This window comes from Anoplolepis gracilipes, chromosome 7 (genome assembly GCF_047496725.1).
Source record: "Anoplolepis gracilipes chromosome 7, ASM4749672v1, whole genome shotgun sequence".
Classification (NCBI taxonomy): Eukaryota; Metazoa; Arthropoda; class Insecta; order Hymenoptera; family Formicidae; genus Anoplolepis; species Anoplolepis gracilipes.
This window is the reverse complement of record NC_132976.1, coordinates 8,487,087-8,514,427: the sequence shown is the minus strand read 5'-3', so window position 1 is coordinate 8,514,427 and position 27,341 is coordinate 8,487,087. Positions and strand designations below refer to the sequence as shown.

Here is a 27,341-nt window from a genome sequence, read left to right as displayed (position 1 = left end):
GTAAATTACTTTGTAAGTTGGCGTAAGGCTCTTAATCGCGACAGTTTTTTTTCCTCGTTGTTACAACATGCTCACACACAGATACCGTAGGCTGTTTACGAGGAAGTGAAAGAAGAGAGCGAACGCTTAATCTTTGCCAGACAAGAGGGATATCGGATTCGTCGATTATTCGCGTACCGGTATCGAATTATTATATCGTCAAAGCGACGGCAAAGCGCACAAATGCGCATATCTCAATAAAGCTCGAAATAAGGTTCTTAAGCTGTCATCGGGTTCTTGCCACGAGGCTAGAATTTCCGTTTAAACGTACGCATCTACCGGACAGCCGAAAAAAGAAATGTCCAACGATTAACACTTTATACAAATTAGTTTAACACTTTCGAAAAACATAATACGTGGCGAAAGAAAATATAAATCGTAATTGGAAAATAAATGATAAGAATAAACTTAAAGCATTTATCTTATTCTCTCTTTACTCCAAAATGAAGATGAAACATAAAGACTCCTTTATATTATGTGCTTAAATTTTATTCAATTTAAATTTTATTTCCTTATATTCTGTATATTTTCTAAATCCGTCACCATGTCTAATTAATTCTCAGCGCCAGACAATTTCGTCACGTCGACGTTCGTCTAATCGAGCGGCTACAACCGTCGCCGATCTGCTTGACGGATGCTGGTTTTTCGATATTTCACGCCACGTGTCGCCCCGGTAATTCCCGACGGATTTGACACTTGGCAATTATACAAAAATTTACACGGCCGAAATCTTTCGGGCCGGATGTACGCACACATTAAGACACAGGAGTAGAGGAGCAATTTATTTGGTTCACGTTCCTTTCGCGCGATTTATGGAAACATTCTTGACGGTGCCTTCATTATAATAGCAACCAACGCGGGCAGCCCCTCGTTATCGTTACTAGTTAATAATTTAATTGTTCGGTGGCGTGCGCGGGCTTTATTGGGATATCTCTGCCGACATCGCGCCGTGTCGCGCGTGTACGCGTATACATACATGTGTGTGTCTGCTTTATGAGCCAGTCAGAAAGACCTGTGCGCGTGTGATATGTGCACATGTGCATGCACGCATGTACGCACGCACGCAGATCGGTAAAATGACTGACGGCTCGCACACATACGCGCGCGCGTCCTGAATTATCCAGGCGTCAATATTAATCGTGGTAATGACGTACCGATTGCTAATCGCTGCACAAATTACGCCAATACTGCACCGCGAGCGTCTCTCTACTTCCTCCATACCTATCTATATGTACATATATCCATCTGTCTCTCTCTCTCTCTCTCTCTCTATCTCTCTCTCTCTCTCTCTCATCCTTGCTAATGTTCATATCTCTCGCTTTCCTCCCTTTCTGTCTTGCACGATGTGATACACATATTACCTACATATCTACATCTATATATGCAGATTTCCGTCTCGACGTAGTCGACTATCGATCACGAGACACTTCGACATCCGAGCGCAGTAAAATAGATTCCACGATGCCTGGTGTACGATTGATCGGCGACACCTATGCGCCAATTACTACTCGCAAGCTTTGATCCAACGGTAATCTGGTTAAATCGGTGCAGAATGGTACGATGCGAATCGCGCGTTCTCGTCTCGTCCGCTTGCGCACGAAAAAGGAAAAGAATTTTTCACGTATTTACGCAAAAATACACTTTGTTGCGTAGCGCTAAGATCTCGATTGGATCGATCGGTCTCGCGACAAAAATTGTTGAGGTAAAATAATATTGAAAACGAAAGCATTGATTCGAATACGCAAATAAAATGATCTTTTACAACCTGTTTATTGACATATTCTTTATCAAAACAAAAATCATTCTTCTAAAAAAATGTCGAGACATAAATAATTTTTCGTTATTGATTAATTAATTCTTATTTATTTTCTAAATGATAGTTATCTACATTTATTATTGAGAGAATTTATGTGCATTTATGGCCAAGTTTGATATCTTTGATAATAAATTTTGAAAGAATAAAATAATTCAAGGATTTTCAATTAATATCGGCGCAAATATTGAGGATGTATAATAAAAAGCGCAGTGATTATTTTTCGAATATGTTTGTTTCTGCGTTTTATTAGCGATCGTAAGTGCGAAATGTTTGCAGCCGAAAAACGACGGAGGTCCCAACAATAAACAGGGTATAAAATTACATGTAATCGTCGATGCCCCTCCACCATGGTTGCGCACCCGCGTGTTGTCACGCGATCGAAATTGCTCCCCCTAACAAAGCGCTTTTACGTGCGGCGCTCTGGCCTGACGCGACGCGACCCGCGACGCCCTTATGTTACGTCTCCGTAGAAAATCTGTATAGATTTTCATGATATAGACATTACCAATGATGCATTAAGGTACTTATTCTTTTAGATATAAATTGATTCTACGAATTTCCGTATAAAATGCTACAAGAAGTTTTTTTTAGAAAAGTCTCCATGAAAGGCATTTTATATTTATTTTAAAAAATAAAGACTAAAATTAAAAAAATATATATATACATATATATATATATATATATATATATATATATATATATATATATATAGAAAAGAGAGGGATTGTGTGCGAGCGAATGATACTATTTGCTTTTTGACTCTCGAAATAAGAGAAAATGAGAAAATCAAAATGGATATACATAAATTAAACGAATATACGTCGAATAAACGTATAACGTAAATTAATATAGATATTAATTTATATTGCGGATGTATAAAATGTTACTCTTTGCAAAATGTAGATGTTGCATTTTAAGTTGCAGTTATAAGTTGATAAATGTAGGTAGATCATATATCAGAGCCCGTGATCAGATTAGCGTCAATTTAGCGGTATAAAAGCTAGGTCGTAAATATTTCTCACAATCTGGAATCAGATAGAGCGATATACATACACACACGCGATACATAATGAAATTGTGATAACGCGAGTCATGTCGCGGACAGAAATACGAATTTTTTTCGAAGAGAGAATAGATGAAATAACGAAATATTTATTCGTGAGATAATTTGACAAAGTATTCTGAATATGCATTCGCGGGCATAATTTATCCTGTTTGACGATATAATTAATACTAGCACTTTTGTCGAAAACAGTTTTGCAAACTTATATGTTGGAAAATATAATTTGATTGTTACATAATTATTTATATTGACACTTTATTTGATAAAGAAGTTATTTAACTTTTTTGACTTTAAAACACAATATATACTTTATGCTAATTTTATTTTATGGAAAGAGAAAAAGGGAGAGGAAAAAGATCGATCACTTTTTTAGATAAGTCAGTTTTGCTGCACAGACCAATCTAATATTATTTATAAAGATAAATAAGTAGCAGATACACATACAAGTTCGAGATGGTCGTGAATAATTTGTCGTGGTAATTTATCGTAATTAGCATAGATATTATCAGTCGCGCGCACGATTAATTACGACTCGGGGAAGATGACTTGGTATCGGGAATTGAATTAGACAGAATAATTGTGAAACTTGCGAGGCAGATGATGAAATTACGAAGCGGAAAGTTAATGACGTTAGCACGGCGTTAAAAGGAATTAGACAGACATTGGTGGGAAACTCTCGTAATACGACGAAGAATTAATACGACGAAGTGTGTTAACATCACTGTTCATATCACGTCGCGGGATTGACTTCGCGGACTAAAAGCGATTTCACATTTGTTCGATTAATATGTCGTTTAATTGGCTTATCCTACCATTATTCATCTTACACTTTCTATCCTTTCTATCGGCTGGAATAAAAAGCGTAAGTTGCATTATTTTTTTTCAATACTCTGTGTGGTGCAATATATTAATGATTAGATAAATTATATGTAAAAACAGAAAATTATTTGCAAACAGTGAGCTCTTCGAATAAGGAGAAAATAACTTGCAAAGCAGGGTAATATTTAATTAACAAACATGTCAATGTGATGTAAAAATGTTCTGTTCTCACCTATTTTTTTTTAAATATTAGCTCTGCCAAAAATAATTAATAAAAATTATATTTAAAAATGTCATTCACACTTAAAATGCACGAAAATATAAATTATTATCCACATGCAGGTCGAATAATTTTTATAACATCACGTTATGCGATACATTTCTGTAATTAACTTTTTACATTATATTTATTCCTTTATTTTATTGACTAAATTTATGCGCTAAAGATGATGAGAAAAATCTGATCGAAATGTTCACCCGACTGTTAACACCAGATAATATTTTAAAGTTAAAAATAATTACGAATTTACGACACTACACAATTCATGAATTATAATAAATAAATTTGTTTTATTCATATATTAATGCTCTAAAGCCAAATAATCTTCGTGTACAAATTATTATTTTATAGTGAAACTTTATAATTATCGAGAGATTTTTATTTCAATTTTCTTTAAATAAAATTTGTCTTAATCCTGTAAAAATTATATCAATCATTCTTTTCCAAATATCGTATATTGTATATATTTTATGTATATTTATTTGTGTGTAATGTTAAATTTGCTGTAAAGTAAATAAAAAAAAAAATCAATTGTAAAACGTATGTACCGGATACGAGTATAATATGGCGAATCATTCTGCATGCAACATAAATAAAGATACATATCAAACGTCTCATTTGTCTAATTTTAAAAGCAGTTTATACTTAATGCGATATACCTTTATTTTAAGAATCCAGAAGTTAAAACAAGAATCTGACAAATACTAAAATCACAATGTAACACGGTGACACGTGTACAAATAACGCATATCGCGCTCGCGCACACGTCGCGACAACGATCGTTATTCCAGCGAGTTAATTTCGATCAATCGCGACCGCACGGTAGACAACCGATTCTCGCCGAGGATAACAGACCTGTTAGCCTCGTGTTAAGAGTGGTAGAGAAAGAAGAAGAGAAGGAGGAGCAGGGGGAAAGATGATGAGGGAGAAACAAGGAGAGAGGACGAGGCAGGCACGATCCATTAGTAGGCACGTCAATTCACCTCTTAAGAAGCGACTTAAAGCCGCTTCCACCTATCTCTCCTTCTTTCCATTTTTCTCTCTTTTTTTCTATCTTTTTCTTTCTCTCACCTACGCTCTTTTTCATACTTATTAGTGGCGGCCTTTCGTCTTTTACTTTCTTACTTTGCTCTCTCTCGCGCGCGCGTACGGTATCATAATTAATGATAATTCGATTAGCGGGACAAGATTGGGTCTTGGCTAAGCAGCCTCCGTCTTTCTCTTGGTATATTTCTCTCGCGGTTGGTCCTTTTCTCTCCTCCCCCTCTCGAGACTCATTCCATAGTTTTCATCGAAAACGATCAGCGTAAATCCTCGGGAATAAACGCCGACGATTAATCCTACGTCGAACATATTAGACTTGACAGGCTTATTCAGGTTTGTTATAGGTCGGAATCAGAGAAGATGAACGATTTTTATTTTTTTCAAGTTGATCTGATTTCTTTTATCGTTTTCATCATCAACAAGATTATGTCGTTTTGATTTAGGAATATTTAATGAAAATTGTTAATTAAATAAAAATACTTGTTATATAGTATATATGAAACAATAAGTCTCTTTTATACACTGACGCTAATATTTACTCCCGTTATATTTTGTAAAATTAAGAATTAATCAAGAATTGCACGCGAGCTACATTTACCGAAACACGAATGGTTCATAATTTAAATATTGTCCAATGTTAAATTATATTACGTGCATATGTATACTATATGTGTTTTTTACTTTGATCAGTTTTATTATTAATAAATATTACTTTTAAATAGATATGAATTTCTAATAAAAATAATAATGTTTTATACAAATTATTATAAAAGTTATTATTAACTGGAAAGACACATTATTAAACATTACGATAATGTCGATGGCAATAATGTCCGTCTGTCAATTATGCTCGCTCTTTGTCGCGAAGATAAAAAATGCGCATTTTGTCAACGTAAATCTATATTACTTATAAAAATGATATTCGATATATAGCTGTTTGCCCATTTTTTCCCGTTAGTATCTACCAATAATGGCAGCGCCGGCACAAAATTGTTTTGTCGATTCCGACCCTTCCGCCGAAAGTGTTGCGTCGATAACTCGCGCTCTCGCCCCGCGCGCATTTTCAGAATGACACGAACGACAGTTCGCGGGCAGCGTAGGCGAGCCGCGTAGAGACGAGAGTGTCTCGAAACAGGAATTATCGGATATACATATGTATGTACGTTTCGTATATGTATATAATCGGCTCGCCTGGATCAGTTTCGATCGCCCGATTTGGTTTCGACGGCGAATTAACGCGCGTCGGTCTAGTTCGGCAAACGAGATTCCTCGCGAGATACTAACGATTTTCCAATTATACGCTAACGTTGAAAGACGAGGTCCTCGCCATGCCAAGCGTGAACACGCGGAACCGCACGTGCGGCAGGTGTGCGACCCGGTTCCGCGCGGGAAACTGACGTCAACATCTATCCTCGGGTCTGATTGGACAATCTATCAGAGACAATGTATTATCCGAGATCTTTTACACGCTTTACTTTAATGAAACGAAGCTAATGGAAATAGAAAATTAAAATTTTTAATTATTTTCCAAAACTTGTGTGATATTGATTCTGTTTCATTATTTATTATATCGTGTCAATTGGAATTTTTATCAAAATATTTCGTCAAAAGATAATTGTCGCATTGTAGTTTAAAGATAAATGTGTTTGTGCAATTAAGTCCCAATCTTTAATTGAATTACTTCATAAAAGATACGCATTTGTGTGTTTTTCTTTCTCATCTCCAATATTTTAGTATTGGATGAAATGATAATGAAAATAATAATGAATTTAGGAACATTCTTTTACATTTTTATAGATTTTATTTAAATGTACTAATCATTGATTGCTTGGGATTGCATTTGAATGCATTAATCATTGATTGTTATGATTAATACGATAAGCGGTCAGCTGGCTTCGGAAACGTTTAGCTCATCGAACATTTAATCATCGATGTATGAATCATGGATGTATAGTGAGGTATTGATTCGAATTATTTTAGCGTAATAGAAATAAAATAGCATTATACATTGCATTTATATTAGGATAAATTCCCATCAATTGTGAAACATTGTATGAATTAAATAATAGAATGTATAAATAGTTTACGAAAATGAAAAAAATAATATGAAATTGATCCCATCAGTATGATAGAAAATTGCGCAATGAACATAATTATTATCTAAAATAATACATATTTATTTATATTATTAACGAGTTATTTTACCGGACCATAACATTTTATAATCGTAAAGTGTACGTAAGTGTCATACAATAATTTTATTTTTTAGTTCAAATAATTTATATTTTTTATATCATTATGTCTGCTAAAAATTCAAATATATGGAAGTATTTTAAGCTTTAACAAAAATAAAATGATTATTCTGCAATGTAAATTTTTATTCTATGTAGGAATTATCCTACGAGCAGGACAATATCCTTAGACAAATAAAATAATGCAATAATTTTACAATAGTAAAATTAATAACATTTTTAATAATGATATGTTTACATCAATTTATCATCAATTAATAAAATTAATAATAGCTATTAATTTTATTATTAAATAATTATTGCATTGTGCGAATTCATTTGAACATTAGTTATTCTTTTTACTTCCTGTTATGTTGCGTTCACCTTCCTATTGTTTTCCCTAAATCTTGTCCTCGGAATTGAGGCGGTCGCACTATTGCAGTGATAATTAATCGAAATTCGATCAAATTGCATTACTGCCCGTAACGCAACTGCCAGACAGGATAGCAAAGCTAATTCGCTGCGCTTGATCGTGCCTGTCCGGCAGGATGCAAGATTCAACGGACGGACAGTGAAATGGTTTAGTCTGCTAATCGAATTAACCCGTAAATGCGAAAAAAATGATCGGTCTCCGTGGAAAACTACACGCGGCCGTCGGTCGAAATTCAGTTCATTCTCCCGTCAGTGCTATTAACGCGCTATTGATTTTTTGTTTTGGGGCAATGATACCATAACAGTTATATATCTAACTGTAACTCTACTTAAACTACGGCGGAGTTATCTTGTTGATTTTTAAGTACTCACAAAATCGAGAAATTTAAAATCAAAATCTGGTATAATTTGAAAAAAGAAAGAAATTAAAAATTGATAATTAGTAAATGATCAATAAACGACTTATAAAATGTATAATAAATATCTAACGCTGGAATGCGATACTGAAGGAGTGATTAATGATGTGATACGCTACTAATGAACTGCAGGTGGGTAGGCGTGAAAGAAAGTAATTGGATAAAACGGATGATCGAAACTATGTCATTAATAAGTTTCGAAAGAAAGCATGAGTATTTTGTAGTTTGAGATCAATGTGTTATTACCTTATTTGTATATTACCTTAGAATGGAGAAATTCCGCGTAGAACGTTATTTCTGCGTCGACGTCGATCAATCCGACGGCACGAGAAAGCGAGATCTTTTGCAAATTTGCGTCGTTTTTTCGTTCAAAATTTTGATTGTAAAACGTAAAGGTAAACTTAAGAAAGAAACATGCTGATTTAGCGGACAACACATATTTAATTCTTTGTTTTTTAGCGAACTCCGAACGACTGGCGAGGGTAAACAATGCGACATCCAGCTGGGAGAGACGCGAATAGAACTTGTTTTGCAAATTTCGAAGAGAAAAACATTGCGTTTTTTTTTTGTTACAATAGCTGTGCAATCCAAATATGTTACAAAATACATATATGATCACGTGATAATGTTTTTTCTTAGATTTTGACAACTCTCAAAGACTTAAAGTTAATATTAATGTTTTAATGTGATAAATTTTTAACGTCATTTTAACTGTTTAATTTTAGCAGAATATATATTAGAAAAAATGATTATATATATTATTTTTGTATTTTAAAATAAATAATAGACTGAAAATAAATAAATTTCGAAATTTTATAAAGAGTTTCATTGTAATGCACTAAAATCGTATCTAAAGAAGAGAATAAGAATAATTTTACATGTTAAATATATAATTAATATAGTAGTGAAATTGTGGTACCAGTATTTTCTTGCGTGTCGCGATTTGTGTCCTCCATCTCTTGATGCGTTCTTTTATGACTGGCCAATCCAAGAATCGCATCGATACTGTGTCTCGGGGTGCTGCTAGTTGGTTTTGGTAAAACGATGTCCTGACTGTTCTGAGAAGCTGTGTCAACCAACTGCTGAGAATCCATCGTCGGGAACTCGTACACAGGACTCTTCGCAGAGATTGCTTCGAGCTGAATCACCTTGTTGTCGGTTAAGGATCCCTAGATGATTCTGTAGATGCACTACAGTTTGATGATTGAGCGATGTAACTTTTTAACACACGTGTTCTTCACCGTAAAGTACATCTCGAGTAACATTACGCACCGCTTGAGAGGGAAGAGGGATTAATCAGTTGCAATAATGTTTATGAAACTGAGAGAAAACGCAGATTTAAAAAAGTGTGCATGTAAATTTTTAAATCTTTATTTCCCTGAGATTGTCTTGGACTATTTAGAGCGCGTCAATTGATTAATAAGATCATATTCGCGAAAGTAAATTAAATTCTTATACGGTATTCACTCCGATGTGTTTGTTCATTCAATTACACGGAGTTAAACTTCATAATGAATCCCTGTCGTCACTCATCACCTCTTCACAAATCATGGCACTCTCATTAACATTTTCTGTCGACGAAACTGACTTGTCTCTTCTAACATCAACGATAATAGATGAATGTTCGTTGGCGGAAATTTTCCAAAATGTTCATCGCCAGTCCTAGTCCTAATTTCCAAGAGCAATACGTTTCTTTGCTATTGTTTACTCACTCGAAATTCCAAAATCCGGAGCTCTTAACGGAGTCTCTTGAAAGTTCTGCATCCACTGTGATCGCCTACTTAGATGAAAGAAAAGTGACAGGGAGGAAAGGTATCCTCCGATCTCTTGACGGAATGACATTCGACCTCGTCCTCGTTCATTCACTTTCGCAGACGTTAAGTCAGATGGAATCTTCCCCGTCGAAGCTCTTGAGCGTGCGTCGTGTCAACGAGGACTAGCCGGCCGTCGTCTATCGGGGTGGCCTTTGTTGCAGCTGTACACAACTACTCCCGGAGAGACTACTTGCCGACGAAAGAGGTGGTCCGGGCAGCAGCCTCGCGAGGCGTGGCTCGATTCGACGAATCGGCGGGGTTGTTCGTTGAATTCGTAGCCAATCGCGACCAGGATACGGGAACATGGCGAGATCAGCGGTGCTCAATCGAGGGGTTTTGATAGTAACCCTCTCTCTTAGATGGGGTAGCCGCAGGGTTGAGGAGGGCGGACGGACTCCCATGACTCGTCTCGACCCCACCACTGTGTATATGTGCGAGCGTCACGAGGGTAGCGTGCACGCGCGCGTGTATGTGTGCCCTTGCGACTGTATACGTACATGTAGGGGATGGACGCACACGAGTGAGCAAACTCGCGCGCACACGCGCACCACGAAGGGGTGGTTCACCTAAACAGAGGCGGATGGTACACACACGCGGCTGGAGTGGGTTGATTCTTGCGGCGGATTCTGGCATCCCCTGTAATTGCCAGAAATGAGGTAAAGCTTACCGCTTATATGCCGAGCCTCCTACGCTTCTGGATGCCCCGCAGATTCGCGAGGACCTTACGCCCTGCTTTTGTCCGCGATGCACCCTGTGCATCCTCAACTCGCATTGAGAGGAAAGTTTATGATGGCATGATTCGTTTTCATTAAGGGAAAGAGATTAAAAATTGTTGATGCAACTGACAAAGTTGATGACTTTAACTTTTGATACGTGTTTCAAGTACGTAAAATTCAACATTATGTTTGTATACCGAGTTTATCAAAGTTTTATCATTTTTTAGAAAAGACTGAAGAATTTATATCGCATTCGCGAAGTGACCTTTTCGACAGCGAGGTATTCATTTCGCGGCTATTTTACCGCGTTGAACAAACAAAAATATTATTCCTGCATGAACGTCATTGGGAAATTTCGCGCGATACAATAAAGTAAAGCCTCGTTTATATTTTATTGGCTGTAGTCGAAGCGTTGGTATATTTACGTAATGTCAATTCGATGATCACGCACGTATATTGTAGCATTTTGTGCATGTACAATAGCATACAATCTCGGCGTCGCTCGCGCAAACGTTACAAATTGAAATAAATTGTCTCATTTTACAAGTTTAAAAACAAATATCATGTTTTCAAATAAATTCGCAATAACTATCCGGGCCAACGGTATTCTTGTTAATTTTGCGATTTAATATTATCACTTTTATTATGAGTTATCAAAAATCTTAAACTAATATATATATATATATATATATATATATATATATATATATATATATGTATATATATGTGTATGTATATTGCAATGTTATTGTAAAATTGTAGTTAAATAAGATGGGAATTTACTTCGGTGAAAATAGTATTTGGAGAGATTTTTTTTTTTTTTTTTTACCGTTATTTCCTTCCGTAAATCCTCTCCTCCCTCCCCACTCTTCAAATTAGCTTCGCGACAAAGAGACGAGAAGTGGACGTTTTCCGGTTACCAGAATGGCGGATCCGGGGTTGGAAATTGTTTCTTTTTTTTTACCGACGCGCCGGCCGAAAACCGTGCGCACAAAACGAATCCCCGTTTCCCATTCCGCGTTCGATTCCGCGTATCGTCGTTACCATTTGGCGTTTTAGCCCGGGGGGAAGTGTACGCCCACAAAACCGCGCCACAAAAGATATCTGCCTGTAGCGAAACAGTAGCTACTCAAAATCGATCCGGCTAAATCGAGGCAAATTATACGTTTGCGGACAAGAGAGCTCGCGTTCTCCTTCCGTTATAGAAAAGTCCCCTGCGCTGCTACGCCGAAAATTCGCCACCGTTATAATCCGATTGTGCGATATGCGTTGCACCTCGCGAGAAAAAAAAAGAATCACCGCACTCTCGGAGGATGAATCACAATAGTATTGATATTGCGTTTATTCGTCGGACACACATTTAAGATTTTTTTTTTTAAATCCTAGTCGAAAGAAATAAATTGAAACCAAAATTTTAATAAATCTAATCTTACAGCACCTTTTTTTCTATAATAAAATACATCTTCTTCATTATTTATATTCAGTGAACAATAAATGCAAATTGAAATAAAAACTCTTTATAATCCGATTATAAAAAGAATTTTATAATCTCTACAGATGACTAGAATAAATTTTGAAAATTGAAATTATAATTTTAACTGTTAAAATTATAACTTACTTTTAAACAATTGATTACATTTATATAAATGAGATAAAAAGCAGTTTTCATCTATAATTGTCAAGGTATCGAAATTACTTAGTTTTTTCTGATTAGTTCTTAATTGCTGTCATATTTTATAGAAACTAAATATTTTAATAATGTTCTTAAAAAATCAATAAAGTAGACAGAAAGGCATGCGAGAGATAATAAAATCGAGATCAATTTAATTGTAACAACAGTATATTCACCTCGCGTTTCAAAGATCATTCGAAAACGACATTCCCACGTGCTTTTTCGGGCGCATATTGTACTCGTACACGCGCGCGAAACAATTTCGCCATTTTCATCGGCGTTCAATCTCCGCTATGAATCTGGCTCGCGACCTCCGATGGGGCGAGGAAAGCTTTTAGGTCCCGCAGAAATCAGATCATGAGTTGCATTTAACCGGATCCCACTTACCGCGATAAATATCTGACGATGAAGCGAGAGGGATCGGCTCGAGTTTTTAGATCGGTGCGTACGTTTATTCTGCGCCGGTTCTGTCAGGATTCCGCTTTCCCGAGGCACTTAGTTCCAGTTTTAGCTAATTTCTCAGACAGCGATCTTTTAGAGAGGTCTTAAGAGGGCTCAAAGTAAAGCCAGGTAGCTGCGTCGTCCGTTAAACGTTTCGACTTAAACCAAGGGACTGATGGCTGACTAACGATTTTTTAGAAGACAAACGGGAGCTGCATGAGAGAGACTATTGACGCATATAATTTCACGCTACGGAGAAATATGAATGATTGTTGTTATTGAAAAACAAGATGTTTGTGAAGTTGAGATAGATGTGATGCAAAAAAAATCGATAAATTGACGTATATCATATATGATATTTTCAATTATCAAAATTACGAGAACAATATGTTTACAACATACATACGTATGTGTAGAGTAGTAGTATATAATTTGTTAAGATTAAAAATAAAACTTCGAATACAAATTTTTATTCATTTCCTTGTCTTTCAGATTTGATTTAAAATAAATTTAAATTTAAGATTGAGTGTAATAATAATCTTTAATCAAAATAAATATGTATCAATCAAAGATATGTATTTTTCAATGAAAGTAATTATAGAAAAATGAGTAAATTTAAGAAAATGAAATAATATCTTGCAATATTTTTAATATAAATATAGTTAAATCTATTCGATAAAACTAATAAATTTTCCATTTTTAGTTTTCATAATTGCGTAAATTATTGAAATTTTTTAAATGTAAATATAGTCGTTAAAAAAAAATAATTACTTGATATTTTCAAATCGTTGAAACGATAACATCTCTATATGAATATACTATTGTACATTCAGCAAAATAAGAGGAATTCGACACCTCAAAGCGACGTTTCAAACTATATAAACTCGCTATTCTCCTCCTATCATCCACGGTCCATCGAAAGCGGATCAGCTCAAAATTACCGTAAATTCGGTTTCTGTGTATATCCAGATTTCTCCATTCGATACTTCTCGACTGTGTCATTGTAGCGCGTTCTTAGATCCGTCATCGGTTCCTATCGGTCGCTCACAATGGCGCGTGTCCGGCCGTCGAAAGGAGCAACACGCCGAATGCACGCTTCTTTCAAGGAGAACTGTTTGCAAATCTGACGCGAGTCTCTCGACGAGCCACAAAGGGAGGACCGCTCCTCGTGTCCATTCTTGTGTCCTCACGAGAGTGCAGCTGCCTACACGGATCCGCGATGATCGAGATAAGTCTAATTTCGTTTCGACGGTCCCCGAGCTTTAAAATCCGCTCCAATTTTCTCTCCCGAATCCTCCCCGTCCTCTCTTTTTCCAGAGACTCTTCTTCGAGGTGCGAATCAAGACACAGAGCGCGGGATAAAAGACGAGATTCCAGGGTGCAACTCCGCTTCTAGAGAGAGATCCCACCGCGAGAGATTCATTGGATCTCGCTACGAGAAGCTTGTTTAGGTCCACGGTAGCCGTTTTCGCGTAGCTGTTCTCTGTTGTATTGTAAAGCGGTCAGACGGATTTCACGACAGGTTTTGGGAAAACTCGCAGCGGGTGGCGCTCTTTGAGGTCGGATCTGCGGATTTCTATCGTCTGATCCGTTGTATACAACGAGTATACAAGTGAAACGCTGAGCGAAGATTTGCTCGTTCGCTCGTGCAGCCTCGCGAGAGAGGAAGCGGGCGTTTCGCGAAGCGACGGGTCTCGTTTGAAAGAACATTTTCCAGCGGAGACTGAGAGAAATACATGATAAAATTAACAACACTCATATTAACGAAACATTAGCGTTACAGTAAATTCGGAAGGGTTTTTCTTTCTCTCTTCAACTCTATCTCGCATATATATATATACAAATGCGTATATACAATTATCAAATTTTTATCAATGGCAAACTTTTCGGCCACCCGTATCTCATATAAAATGCAAAATATCAATTATCACAGTGTGCGGCAAGAAAATGTTATTTCCAGCCACGATGAGAACCGCTGGGACTGCATATCCAGAGAGCAAATTACGTTTGCAGCCCACAGGACAGAGTAGCGCATCCTCCCTCTGTCCCTCTCTCCTTGCAGCGCGCATTTGCTCCATTCGATCTCTCTCTCTCTCTCTCTCTCTCTCTCTCTCTCTCTCTCTCTCTCTCTCTCTCTTTCTCTCTGTTCAGTTTTGCTTCCTCTGCTTTCCTCTCTCGCTGCTCTCCTCCTCGTCCTACCAGCTCTTTCTCCTTTCTCTTCCCTCTCTCGTCAATCGTTTATCTCTCTCATTCTCTTTCTCTCTCTGGCCAGATTCCTCCCGCTCTCCTCCCTCGGCGGCTCCGCCGTGGTACTCCAGCTTAATTAACTGTGTATACACTGCAGTCAACTCCTACCGTTGTCTTGCTCCCGCCAATTGGAGCTCGGGCCCGAGTCCTCTCGTGCCTCCACACGCCCGCAACTCCGACACACGCCGGGGGTATCCTCCGTTTAATTCTCGCGGCATGATTTCATCAAGTCAACCATCTCTGTACCGTCTCGCTCGCTCCTTCTCTCTCTTTCCTCTCTATCTCTCTCTCTCTCTCTCTCTCTCTCTCTCTCTCTCTCTCTTTCTCTGTCGTTTCCTTTCTCTCTGTCTCTCGCACTCGTGCAGTAACTTCTCATTTTAGAAGCACCTCATGGCCTTCACAGCCGTGACGAAGATTATCGTTACCGTAACGAGATAATCCAGTGTGCAATTTAGCGTCGATTATTGTACATTTTATCGGCTCGCACGTGAATTAATATCTACGAACCGTCGGAATGAATCGCAAGAGGATGAGCTGCAACCAGTCAGAAGAGAACTTTTTTTTACTAGCTCTTGTATAAATGTATATAATATATACGTTTCTCATTGGTTGGACCGTACGTTCTTTTGTACGTCAAATTAACAGATTCACGAATGGAAGCGGAGTGTGTGTTTAAATTTTCAGCCAGCGCGGGATGTGAATTGAAATTGCGAAATTCATTGAATAAAGCCTCTACATTTCTCATTAGAATCGTCTATATAGATCAAAGCTCTTCGTTATTTTCACTTAAACATTGGCAGATTTACGGATAAGCAGTCTAAGCTTTATGGTCTATATTATGAAAGGACTTTCGAATCTTACAAATTTATTTGTATTTATTTTCTAAAAAATCTCCGTTATATTATTACGAAAAGTCTTTATAAATAATGCGGAAAACGCAACCGAGAAAGTCGAAAAAATAGATCAAGGACAGAAAAATAAAACATTAAACATATTCAACTCCGAGATTTAACTTTACTCTCATCTTTGTGAGCGTACAATTCACTCGGTGCATGAGAGTTAATTACAGTAGCATATTAATACATGACGTATAATACGGCGCGATTTCAAAGACATTACTCAGAATTGAATAATTATTCTTTAACATTGCTCGATTCTATTGTGTATTCTGATTTTTGCAAGATGGAGATATTTATATACCGCGCATCATGTCGGTGTCCAGGAGGGGTTAGGAGGGTTCGAATAAACATAGATTCGCGATTCTCTCGTAAACGTGTGGGCGACTATTTCGCTAGCTCTGCGTCAAATTGCGAAGCAACGCAGAATAAACCGGCGTTAAACGATGTAGAAGCCAACCACGTTGCTTCTGCGCTATGCCGTCCTGACGCTCCATGAAAGCGCGGCGAAATCTCTTCGACGCCGGCGTCGCTCGCGTCCCCTCCCCCCTTTTCGCCCCGCTTTCCGTCCCCTCCCGTCGTTTCGTCGCGATGAAGACAGGGAGGACGCGCGCGGGAGGGTGGACGATTTGGCGTGTACAAAAAGCACAAAATTAAATTTCGCTCCCCTCGCGCACGCAATATACGAGCCTTGGTTATACGACGGTCGGGATGGGGGACGTGAGGTCTCTCTCTCCAATAGCGTTTAGCGGTACGTTAACTATCATTCGGTCTCGCCCTGGGGCCAATTCGCTAACCCGTGTTTACCGATGCCCAGGGCGCTGTTAAATAAACTACGGGGACCGTGGATCTGGGGTCAGGCGGCCGTACGCGCGATTAAAAGCGTAGCCGTCAAGAGAGACGCGGGTGTGGAGGAAGCAACGAAAGTTCGAAGATCGAGGGGATCACTCTTATCGCTTAAATTCGTGATCAAGGGATCGGGACCTAAAATCCACAAAAAATCAGATTTTTTTCGGATAGCTCGTTCCAAGATTCGATTTCTGTTTTGCTTGAAAGAAAATCAAAGAACGTGTTAAATTAGTTGGCAAAGAATAAAATTTTTTACATTGTTGATATTATAATTATTTATTAAATACACATCTTTTGTCATAGCTTGTACTATTTATAACGCGTGTGAACAGAAGTAAAAAATGAATCACATGTATGTATCGGTAAGGCTGTTTGATACAGAGAAGTCTAAGGGCGCGTACACGCGTTATCAGATTTAAAATCGATTACGACAATCCTTTATCATAAAATCGGATCGCTGCAGATGGACCACCCTTGCTTCCTGCTGCGTGCATATGTCCAGGATACATGGCACAACAAGGTAAGGCGTGCGTTGGAAGTTGCGACGTATTTATCTCTGTTGGATACCTTTGTAGCCGATACGAGAGTACCCTTTCGGGCCATGTGTTCCGTTTACTTTAACTCTCTTCTCACTCTCCTTTTAGCCACAGACGTAACAGTAATAACTGATGTTATATGAGACATTTGCGTAAAGTAATTAATACTATGAGTACATTGATAATAGAATTAAAAAAAAAGAGAATCGTAAAATTGTTGCATGTTAATACGATCTGTTTTAACATATCTTCAAAGTGTAAATTATTGTCACAAACATTTTTTTTAATGTCTCGACATGTATATATATTAGATATTGAAGGCCTCTTCTAAATTTTTTATCTAATAATAAGATCTGTTATTTTTACTTATTTCAAATTATTGTGTTATCAAGGGAATGTTAAAATATCTTTTATAAAATGTGCATATTGAATCTTTATTGTGTACTTTCTTTATTATATATGTATTATGTGATTATGAAAATAATATATTAATTTATTTAAAGAGAATAAAAATTTTCTTCTTTTTGTTTCAGCGAATTTTATCTCACACAGATATTCTATCACAATCTCTCAAGTACTCCGCAACATCTAACTCTAATGATATTTTGAGTTAGTGACTCCAACGAAGGTTAACATTTCTTCTTGGCAAACTCTCTCCTTCCTCTCCCTCTCAATCAAGTGTGAAAAACTTCATACCGCGGTAGTCGCTCCATCTTTTCCTTTTTCTCCCTCAGCTCCCCGTCGTCGCCGAGGACTCCCACCTTGAAACCCCTTATCCAGGATACGTGGTGCATGGCTGACTCAAATCCCGGCGCAGTTGTGTATCGGGATTCGAGCGGAAGGCGCGGTAAGACGAGGGTGAGACGAGCGAGCGAGCGAGCGAGCGCCCCACGCCAGCCATGTTTGCGGGTTTATAAATTGGGTTCAGCGCTGGGGATTTTTCTATTAGGACAAAATTGGTTCTTTCAACCGCCACCAGAGCGGTCGGCCCACCCCCGAATCCCTCCCTCCCATCGATCCACGCTCTTCCACACTCGTTGCGACTCGCGTTGATCCTCTCTTTCTCGCCCTCTCTTCTTCCTCTTTTTCTTCTCTCTTTCCCGAGCACTTCCATCTTCGTCCTCCCTGTCACGTCCTCTTCGTCTCTTTTGCGCGACCGAGAGCCAGGGGGATGATGGGTGATTTGCCAGGGGCTGGTGCACCGTTCCGGGAGGAGGGGTGAAACGCTCGCGGGAGGGCAGGACGCGCTTCAGGGGAGGGATGCTCGTGGCAACTCTCAAAAGTCGATATTTCCGTCACCGGTGTTATCGATGTTTCCTACATTCTGTGTCCAGCGTCACCATAAACGAGGTTACCGATCAAAGTGGCGCCGGCATCGTCGGCCGCGGCGTCTCTCTTAGGTACGCGTGGATGTTGTTACGGTGCGGCAATTTTATTCGTCGGAATTGGAATAATGCGGCACGTGGATTATATTGTCTAACCTAACGTTTATATTATCGAAACTAATTGTTAGAACGTAATGTAATTTTGCAAAAGAAATATTGCAAATTTTTATTTATTATTTTGAGCATGATTAACGTTAAAAAAATTATACAAAGAAGAATTAATTTGCTGGAAAATTTTTTTAACTTATATTAATTACGAGAAAAAATATTTGAATTTATTATTTATATCTTCTGCGTAAAATTCTGTAGAGTAAGAATTATTATTATATTTTATCTATCTATATCACGAAGGATATAAAAAGATTAATAAAAAATATATAATAATTTTTTTATATACTTATTAATTAGAAGCGAGTGATCGAGAGTATGCAAAATATTTTATAATGGTTAATACGCGTCAAGCAAAATAATCGACACTTTCGCGATCTTATCAGATCTCTGTTGGCGTAAAGGAATTTAGAAATCGCTGCAGCTCAACAACTGTATCTCGTTAATTTTGTCGTTCGCACTTAGCGCGAGCACACGGCTTCCAATAAGAAAATTTAATTAACCACGCACTCCGCTTCAGGCGGGAATTAATTAGATCTCGCCGTGCAATTAACGGGAACGCGATTGTTCGCGATACTCGTGCTTAAGTGACGCCTGCCACTATCTCTCTCCGTCCCTCTCGCTCCGTTCCTCTCCGAGCTCTAATTAGCCATCGCCATTTTTCCATCGGGCACCCCATTATCGGCCATTGAGGCAAGAGCGGGGCAAGCCGGAATAGAAGTTTAATGAAGTTTACCGCGGCAACGAGATGATTTCACGAATACCCCCGAAATGGGAACACACCTATTTCGCGATGTCATAAACCCGATGTGACGTGCAACGACGGCCGAATCGACCGCATTTATCTCCGTAATCGGTAAAACGATTGGCGGGTCTCCGCGTAAATCACGCTCGTGTTTTCTCGAAACGATTCTTCCCAGGTAGCATTTTGCGAACGGGATAATAACGATTCCTGGTAATAGCGGTCGTCGCGGTTCCATTTGCCTCTTGTTGCGAAATTTGCGTTTTGCATTTTATCACACCAACGTTATATTTCGCTTACCGTTTTCCGCATAATTTTACATTTTTTACATACGTTTTTTCTTGAATCGTTTTCCCCTGGATTATACGCACAAACTATACTACTTATCGAGACAATTTAGACGAAGCGTGTATTCTTTGAATTAGAAATTTAAATGGAGATAATTATTACAACTTTTTAACTAATAATAATATAAACATTTTATTTTAAATTTTTCCAGCAAAATATTTTTTTTTTATCTGTTATTGAATCGTTGAACGTGTATCATGTTTTAGAATTTTGTTTTATACATCATAAAGTTAGACAAGCTTAAAAATTATAACATAAAATTGTAACAATTTTACGTAAATAAAATTACTGAACACAAATGCACAATAAAGTCAGAACTGAATGCAAGAACTAGGGTTAATCAAGATCAAATTTGTAATGAAAGAAGGAGGGAAAACGAGAGAGAGAGAGAGAGAGAGAGAGAGAGAGAGAAAGAGAGAAATAGAGTTATTCTACGCCTATTGAGAAATACTTATTAATTTGCTTGTAGATAATTCGATAAGCTTCTGTAATCTCGAAAAGTTGGTTCCCCGATCTCTCAGGGCATTCTCCGACGCCCATGTCGCTCTTTGTTCTCAACCGGGCGAGCGTAATGCGTGCGATATGCGACAGGCAGACTAAACGAGAGCGAACGATTGCGAAGCTCTCCCAGGGTGAAATTATTCGATTTGCCGCGACAGCGCAGCACGAGATGTGCGTACGTGGTAGAATATACGTCCCGCGTTGACGAAGGGCCGCCATAAGAGAACGACGGCGGCTTGGTCATTTGGCTTGACTTCATAAGTCATTAGAATCAGCCCCGAATCGAGTCGTTTGCAAAACACCCAGTACGCGTACAGGGGAAGTTACGTATATGTGTACTGGGTGTTCTGGAATAAATATTTCGGCGACAAATAATTTGAATATTCCTTCATTATTTTATATCCCTTCAAATTTTCACATTAGATATCTTTATAAATTAAATGAGATTTTATTAATGATCACTTTAAATTTGATCATTAACTTCGAAAACACATTCATAATATATTATTTTAGTTATAAAATAAGTTAAAAAAATATCAATGTCTCTCTTTCTGTTTTTTCATTTTAATTACGCAAAAATTTATTGTAAATTTATCAAAAATATTATATATAGAATATCATTCGGAAATTCTGAGACACTGTATATAACTGGCGGACTTTAGGGAGAGGAACGCGGGGCGCGCCTAACCAAATTACATCAATCCCATTTCACATCGTTTTGACATGGCAATTGAATTGAGTCTCGCGCAACTGTTGTGTTTTTGGCCGCGCGGAGAAGAGGCTCTGAGGATGGCGGGGTTGTCGAGATCGAGAAAGAGAAGCAAGTGGTGCCGATTCCTTAACAAAGTGCGACTAATGATCAAATACAGCAACGTGAACTTAAAATGATTTATAACAAAAATGACTTTATATAAAGTGTTTGCAATAATTAATAGATCTAGATCGCAAACGGTAGAGATTTCAATAAAGTTTACAAAAAAAAAAAAAAAAAAAACATTTGGTAACAATAAACAATATATTAATATATAAATATAAAATATTAATAACTAGAGTTTAAATACACATATCGAAGAAGATGTAACGCTCAGGCACCAAAAAGATGGTGATCGAGGATAAAGAAAAATAAATTAGGCAGAAGTATTCCGCTTTGAATATTTATTTCTTGTTCTTATCAACTTTAAATAAAATATAATATTACGTTAAAATGTTTACTATAACACGCTCACAAAATTCAGCAGAAAGTCTTGCTCTGGTTATGGGTCTTGCGTACGGGTCTGAGCAGCGCGCATCCTTCCTTCCGCACCCTCGGCAGAAAACGACGAATAACGGCATGCGAGGGCGAATGGTATTCGAGTATTCACCCCCCCCCCCCTGAGCTTCCCCGAACGGTCGCGGAAGGGCGGCCCGGTACCGGTGGATAATGGTGGCGCGAGGCAAGTGCCTTAACTTTTCCTTATCGAAAATAAGTCGTTAGCCGGCCTTTCATCTTTAAACGAGTTTTCGCGGCGCGCTGAGTTTTTACCCGACCCGAGTCGGGTCCCTCCGTCATCCCCTTCCTCATTTCTGGGCCGTTCTCCTCAGCGTGCGACCCTCTTGTCGGCACTTTCGCGCACGTTGCCTCGGTTTAAGGGATTTTTCAATTTCGCCACGGCAAGCTAATTTAATTTCTGGCTACGACCTGCGCGTCGTAAAAAGGTAGTTATTATATGCGACGTTTGCGTTCCGGGCCAGCATGGCCGATTGTTTCTTTCTTGTTTTTTTTTGATCGGCTTAATTGCGGTAAACCTTTTCCGGTGAGTAAGTTAGGTACATTTTTTATCCAAGAGAAGGGAATTTAATTTTAATGACGGATGAGTGGTTTAAATAATACATTGACATTATACTGAGGCGATTGAGTTAGCGAGAATGTCAATGAATATTTTTCCTGTTTATGCTATCTCACCTGAATGTATCATAAACATTCAAGTAATAAAAATATTTCTAGATTAAAAGATAAAAAAAAAAAATTCGTACATTAAAATAATATAATTATATTAAAGATATTAATTATTTTTAAAGAAAAACAGCTGATTTACGGAAGCATCTTGTCGCAAAGTTTATTCTACTATAAAGAAATTTTTTCTTCACGTTCGAAACTTACACAAGTTAATATATTTTTCTCTGATGATTTTTCGGCAATGTAGAGGCTCACAATCAGTAGAATAATGAAAACTATTACAACGCGATCGGACATATTATACTATCAGCAGTTTTTCTCAAATAACTTGCTTGACATCGATTGTATCGTGTTTCAATGAAAGAAAAATACTCTTCTTCCGAGAGAAAATCGAGTTCGGTAGACGGGTAAGCAGGGTACTCCGAAAGCACGTTGCTTCATTGTTACCGTCGGTTACTATATAGGGGAAGCGAGAAGTAACGGTCCCCTACCCCTGCCGTTGTTGGCCTCGTGGTGTGGCTTAGAGGAGCACAATGCTGTAAAACCGCCGGCAAATCCGCTTACAAAGTGACATCTTTACGCAATTACTAGTAATTGGTCGCTAGTCGTGCTAAATCCTCGTAAACCTAATTAGGATAAAGAATGCAATCGGAGATGTTTCAAGGGGAATATTTGGTATCTTTCGTCGTGCAGCAAACGGCGAGATTTCGCTCACCATGTAAAAATATGTAAGAATCTGGAAAACCTCTATCGCGAACATAGCGGAACGTTATTTATACGTATTAAAAAAAATTTTGTCTGACGTGATATTATGATGTAAACATTTAATTTACTCAGCGAGTTACTAAGAAAATCTTGATAATTATATAATTGAAATTTGCTTCTGCGAACGCGTTTTTATTTATGAGACTTAAAAATATTGTAAAATCCAATTTTTATACAAACATATACACGTACTGGATTTTATGCACTTTTGGAGCTATGAAATTGTTATCTACATTATAAATACATGCTAACGAAAGCTATATTTTACGATGTGCTTTGAACGTTACAGTCATTTGAAGTCGTCGTGATCCAGTAATTTCGAGGAAACGAAAACGCAATCGATTTACGCTACGAACGTGATAATCGCTTTATCGAAATCGAGTAATAATCAAATGAAAGCATTTCGCCCCGACCCAGATGAGCGTCTTAACGAAGTTCATTCGAATTATCAGCAATTATCGGGCCTTCAGTATAATTCCGTTAGCGACACTGAAGTTGGAAAAGGCGCCGCTAAAAGCATTCCGCCGAAAGGTCAAATCAGATTGCTGAATTGTTGACAGAAATCATATCGAATGCAATTACATAATTTCCTAAAATATGTAGTAATAATAGTTCTCTCATAAAGATTATAATTGTCTAATGAAACGTTTGCTAAAAGACACATATAGAGTTTAATTCACACAATTATTACGTTTCATTAATACAACTAAAAATTATGATGAAAAATGATAGATTTTCTGATATTTGTGTTTTTAAACAAAAAATATTTGAAGAATTAAATGTATCAATGCGTTGCCTTTTAAATATTTATCGCATAAAATAGTGTAACCCCAAAGATGAAAGACACTGCGGTGAGTGTGTCGCGTCACTGATTTGCTCGAACCAGAAATCTCGAAACAGGGGCGTTTCACGCTCGCGTTTGTCGACAAAATTGCCCTTGTTCGTCTGCCCTTTCTTCGAATTCAACGAGTGTTACGGCAAAATTGTCACTTATACGCCAACTTCGAAGAAGATAAAGAGAAAACGAGGGCGAGGGTACGGGAGTCGCGGTCGCGGAAAAGGTGAAGGAGAGAGAAGAAGACAAGAGCGAGGGGGATATTCACCTATGAGAGTACGACGTTGTTGCACGTCGAGGAAGTTGCGTTCCTCCTGGCGAAGGGACCATTTCTGAGGCGGCTTACACGGTGCGCCAGACCGGGCCAGACCGAAGGAAAGCGTCTTTTGCTTCTCGAGAGAAACGCGCGACGTGTGGCGACAATTCCATTGTACATTTCATTCGGTCGGCCGCTTTGAGATACAAGTACGCATACCCTTTGTCCTGAAGCACCGCCGGATAAAGCGCGAAGAGAGGGGGGTCAAGATGGGGAAAGAGGGAGCGGCGGTGGTTAGAGGGAACAGGGGGATTCTCTGTATAGGTGCCGGGAGGATTACGAGAGGTGAAAAAGTATTTTGACACCCCGTATAATGGGCCGGCCACGGGGAGCACCCAATTAGGTACCGTTGGGGCGTGAACGAGCCACGAAAAAGATACAAAACTGTCTTGCAAGTGGTTTCGCGGGATCAATGGCCGTAATGTGTTTGGGCTGGATTGCCGTATGTGTTGCGGGGATCTACGATCTTCACATTCGCTCCGCTGCGAAAGAGACAGAGAGCTTCACGATTTCTGTAGTATCCTTTTGAGACTTAGTTTTGTTCCTTCAGAGAAAGAGAGAAGAACTTGAAGAAAAACGAGTCCTTTTCAAATAGTAGCTGCATCACGCCTGTTTACGTCGTTTGATGAAACAAACTATATAAAACAGCAAAGATCTAGACCATCTAACAAAATTGAATTTCTAGAATTACTGCAAGTTAGAGAAAAAATGTAAAAAGGAATTAACGTCAAATTTAAAATAAAATATTTTATTAAAAGAGGAAGCTACCTCTTTCTAGACGTTCTATTTATTCTATATTATCTACGTGTTATTTTAAATGTAAAGAATATTATATCTATATTCATCAAAAAAGAATTATTCTAATTTATAAAGATTCTTGAAAAATAAGCGTATGTTTTCAAAAACACTAGTAAAACACTATAATTCTGTTGGATAATATTTGCAATTAAATATGAGAATGAAGGAGAAGCGTGGGGTGTGAAATTTCGGAAAATGTAACGTTCGACCTTTCATTCTTATAAGTGTATTCTCTCGGCGATAATTTCACCCTCCGGAACTTTTCCCCCTTCGTATAAGAAGCAAATCTGCCGTCCGCGTCAGAGCGGGAAAATAATGAAATTTCAGGATAACCGGTAGGCAATTCATAGTCGCTGAATGATTTCTATTAACGGTAACGACAGTCGGCAGTGGAAGGTGCCGAGAGACCGCCGAGAAATTGTAGGAAGGCAATCTCCCGTGAGAGGAGATGGGCCGCTTTTTTCTCGTCGTCTCCGTCGTCGCTGATGCCCATCTCTCTACTTCACCACAGAACGCGATGATCTATTTCCTATCAAGCTCGTTCCTTTTTTCTCTCCGGGAGAACTAACTCACCTACGAAGCGATATCTCGCCGTTCCCGGCTCCGTTAATTCGTCTCCATCGTTCTTCTCCTCCGTTTCACCTGTGGAGCCTGAGGAGGACTCAACCTACGCTGACAAACGGAAGACGCGAAGGACTGAGAGAGGATGAAGAGAGACGAAAGGGTGATTTTAGATCGGCTAATATCGTTTCGCTTTTAATGAACTTCTCTGTTCGTTAAGTACGTTTCTCCATCTCCGACTTGGTGCCCGTTGAACGGCACCTCCATCGCGTAGATAGAGAGAGATATATTTTCCACTTACGATCGTTTGCATCCGTTCTTCAACCGGAACTTCGCGCCTTCGTGTCGTCTATGTGCGACATTTCGCGGAAAATGAAACAAAGCGGAAGATGGAACTTGATTAAGTATGGTTTTCTAATTCATAATGATAGTAGCTGTTGTTATCGTTAAAAATGCATTTTATTATTAAAAGCACGTCCAATGAATATTCGATGTATTATAATATATTGATATGTTGGTTATAGAGATTTTTATTATTAGCTCAGCCCTACAATTATTGTGCGCTTCAGGTATTTTAATAATTTTGCCTAATAATCACATCATATTCTAGAAAAATGAAAATAATGATATATTTTAAGACACTCTAAGAAAAAATGTGATAAAAACTTGATAATTGATGATTTATGTAATCAGAGTGGATTTCTATTTATCATTTTTCTTGAAATTTATATTACTTACTTATATCTATATTAAAAAATCATTTCTTTCTGAACCAGAAATAAAATAAAAATTATATCTAATATGAATAATATATATATATATATATATATATGTGTATATATATATATATATATATATATATGTATATATATAATAATTGTAATAAAAGTGTGGCTATATATGTAAGATCAAATATATATTCATACATATTTATAAAATATTTAATACTTTTGTAATAAATTAAATATGTATCATGTTTTTTTATCCCTTTTCCTTTATATTATATGTATGTAAATTTAATACTTAAGAAGTTAGAAATGAGAGAGAAACAGAAAGAATGAGAAAATTGTATTTATTTGAAATAATTTTAAGCTTTTTTACAATACGACGTACACTGTGTATACTATACTATAGATAATGTAATACACACACAATAATATTAAAAGAGAAAAGAATAATACATGATGAAGATTATTTACATAATCTACAGCGCATTCAATGGGCCCTTAATACAATCTCTTCGTAATAACAAGAACTACGTAGAGGCAGCCGAGAAACTCTCTTTTGCTGCTTTCTCAATATTACTCTACCCCACAATATTATTTCCCGAGCATCGATTAACGACGTCACAACTACGTCGTTATCTTGTTGTTATGGGCGCACCAGCTTGTCGCTTATGTGAATGAAGATAATTTTTGAATATCACGTATATTAATAATTTCTTTCGCACTAATTGTTATTATCGTTACTAAATGTTTATTCATAACAACAGATCACCTGAATAAACTGTTTGAAAAAATATCAACAATAATATCTACAGTACACAAAAATACAAAAAAAATGAATTCAGAATTAGAATTACATCCGTATTAATTAATTCGAAGACGGAAGATTGATTTTCAACAAATTAATCTCAGCTTGAAAGAAAGTCAGCTTATAAGAATAAAATTTGATTAAATTAATCAAAGATTTTTAATTTTATTGTTCGTTTAAATAGAACGATATGCAATAGTTT

At 37.6% G+C, this 27,341-nt stretch overlaps 1 protein-coding gene across 2 annotated transcripts in view; it reads right to left on the bottom strand.

Moving 5' to 3' along the window:
• Positions 1–10,291, bottom strand: part of LOC140667756 (retina and anterior neural fold homeobox protein 2) — a 45,895-nt gene extending 35,604 nt beyond the window's left edge. The window contains exon 1 of one of the 2 annotated variants that reach the window (XM_072895973.1): positions 9,060–10,291. In XM_072895973.1, coding sequence (XP_072752074.1) covers positions 9,060–9,234 — 175 coding nt within the window. In that variant the 5' untranslated portion in view covers positions 9,235–10,291. The remainder of the gene's footprint in view (positions 1–9,059) is intronic. The other variant, XM_072895974.1, reaches the window with a different exon arrangement.
• Positions 10,292–27,341: the final 17,050 nt, after the last annotated feature.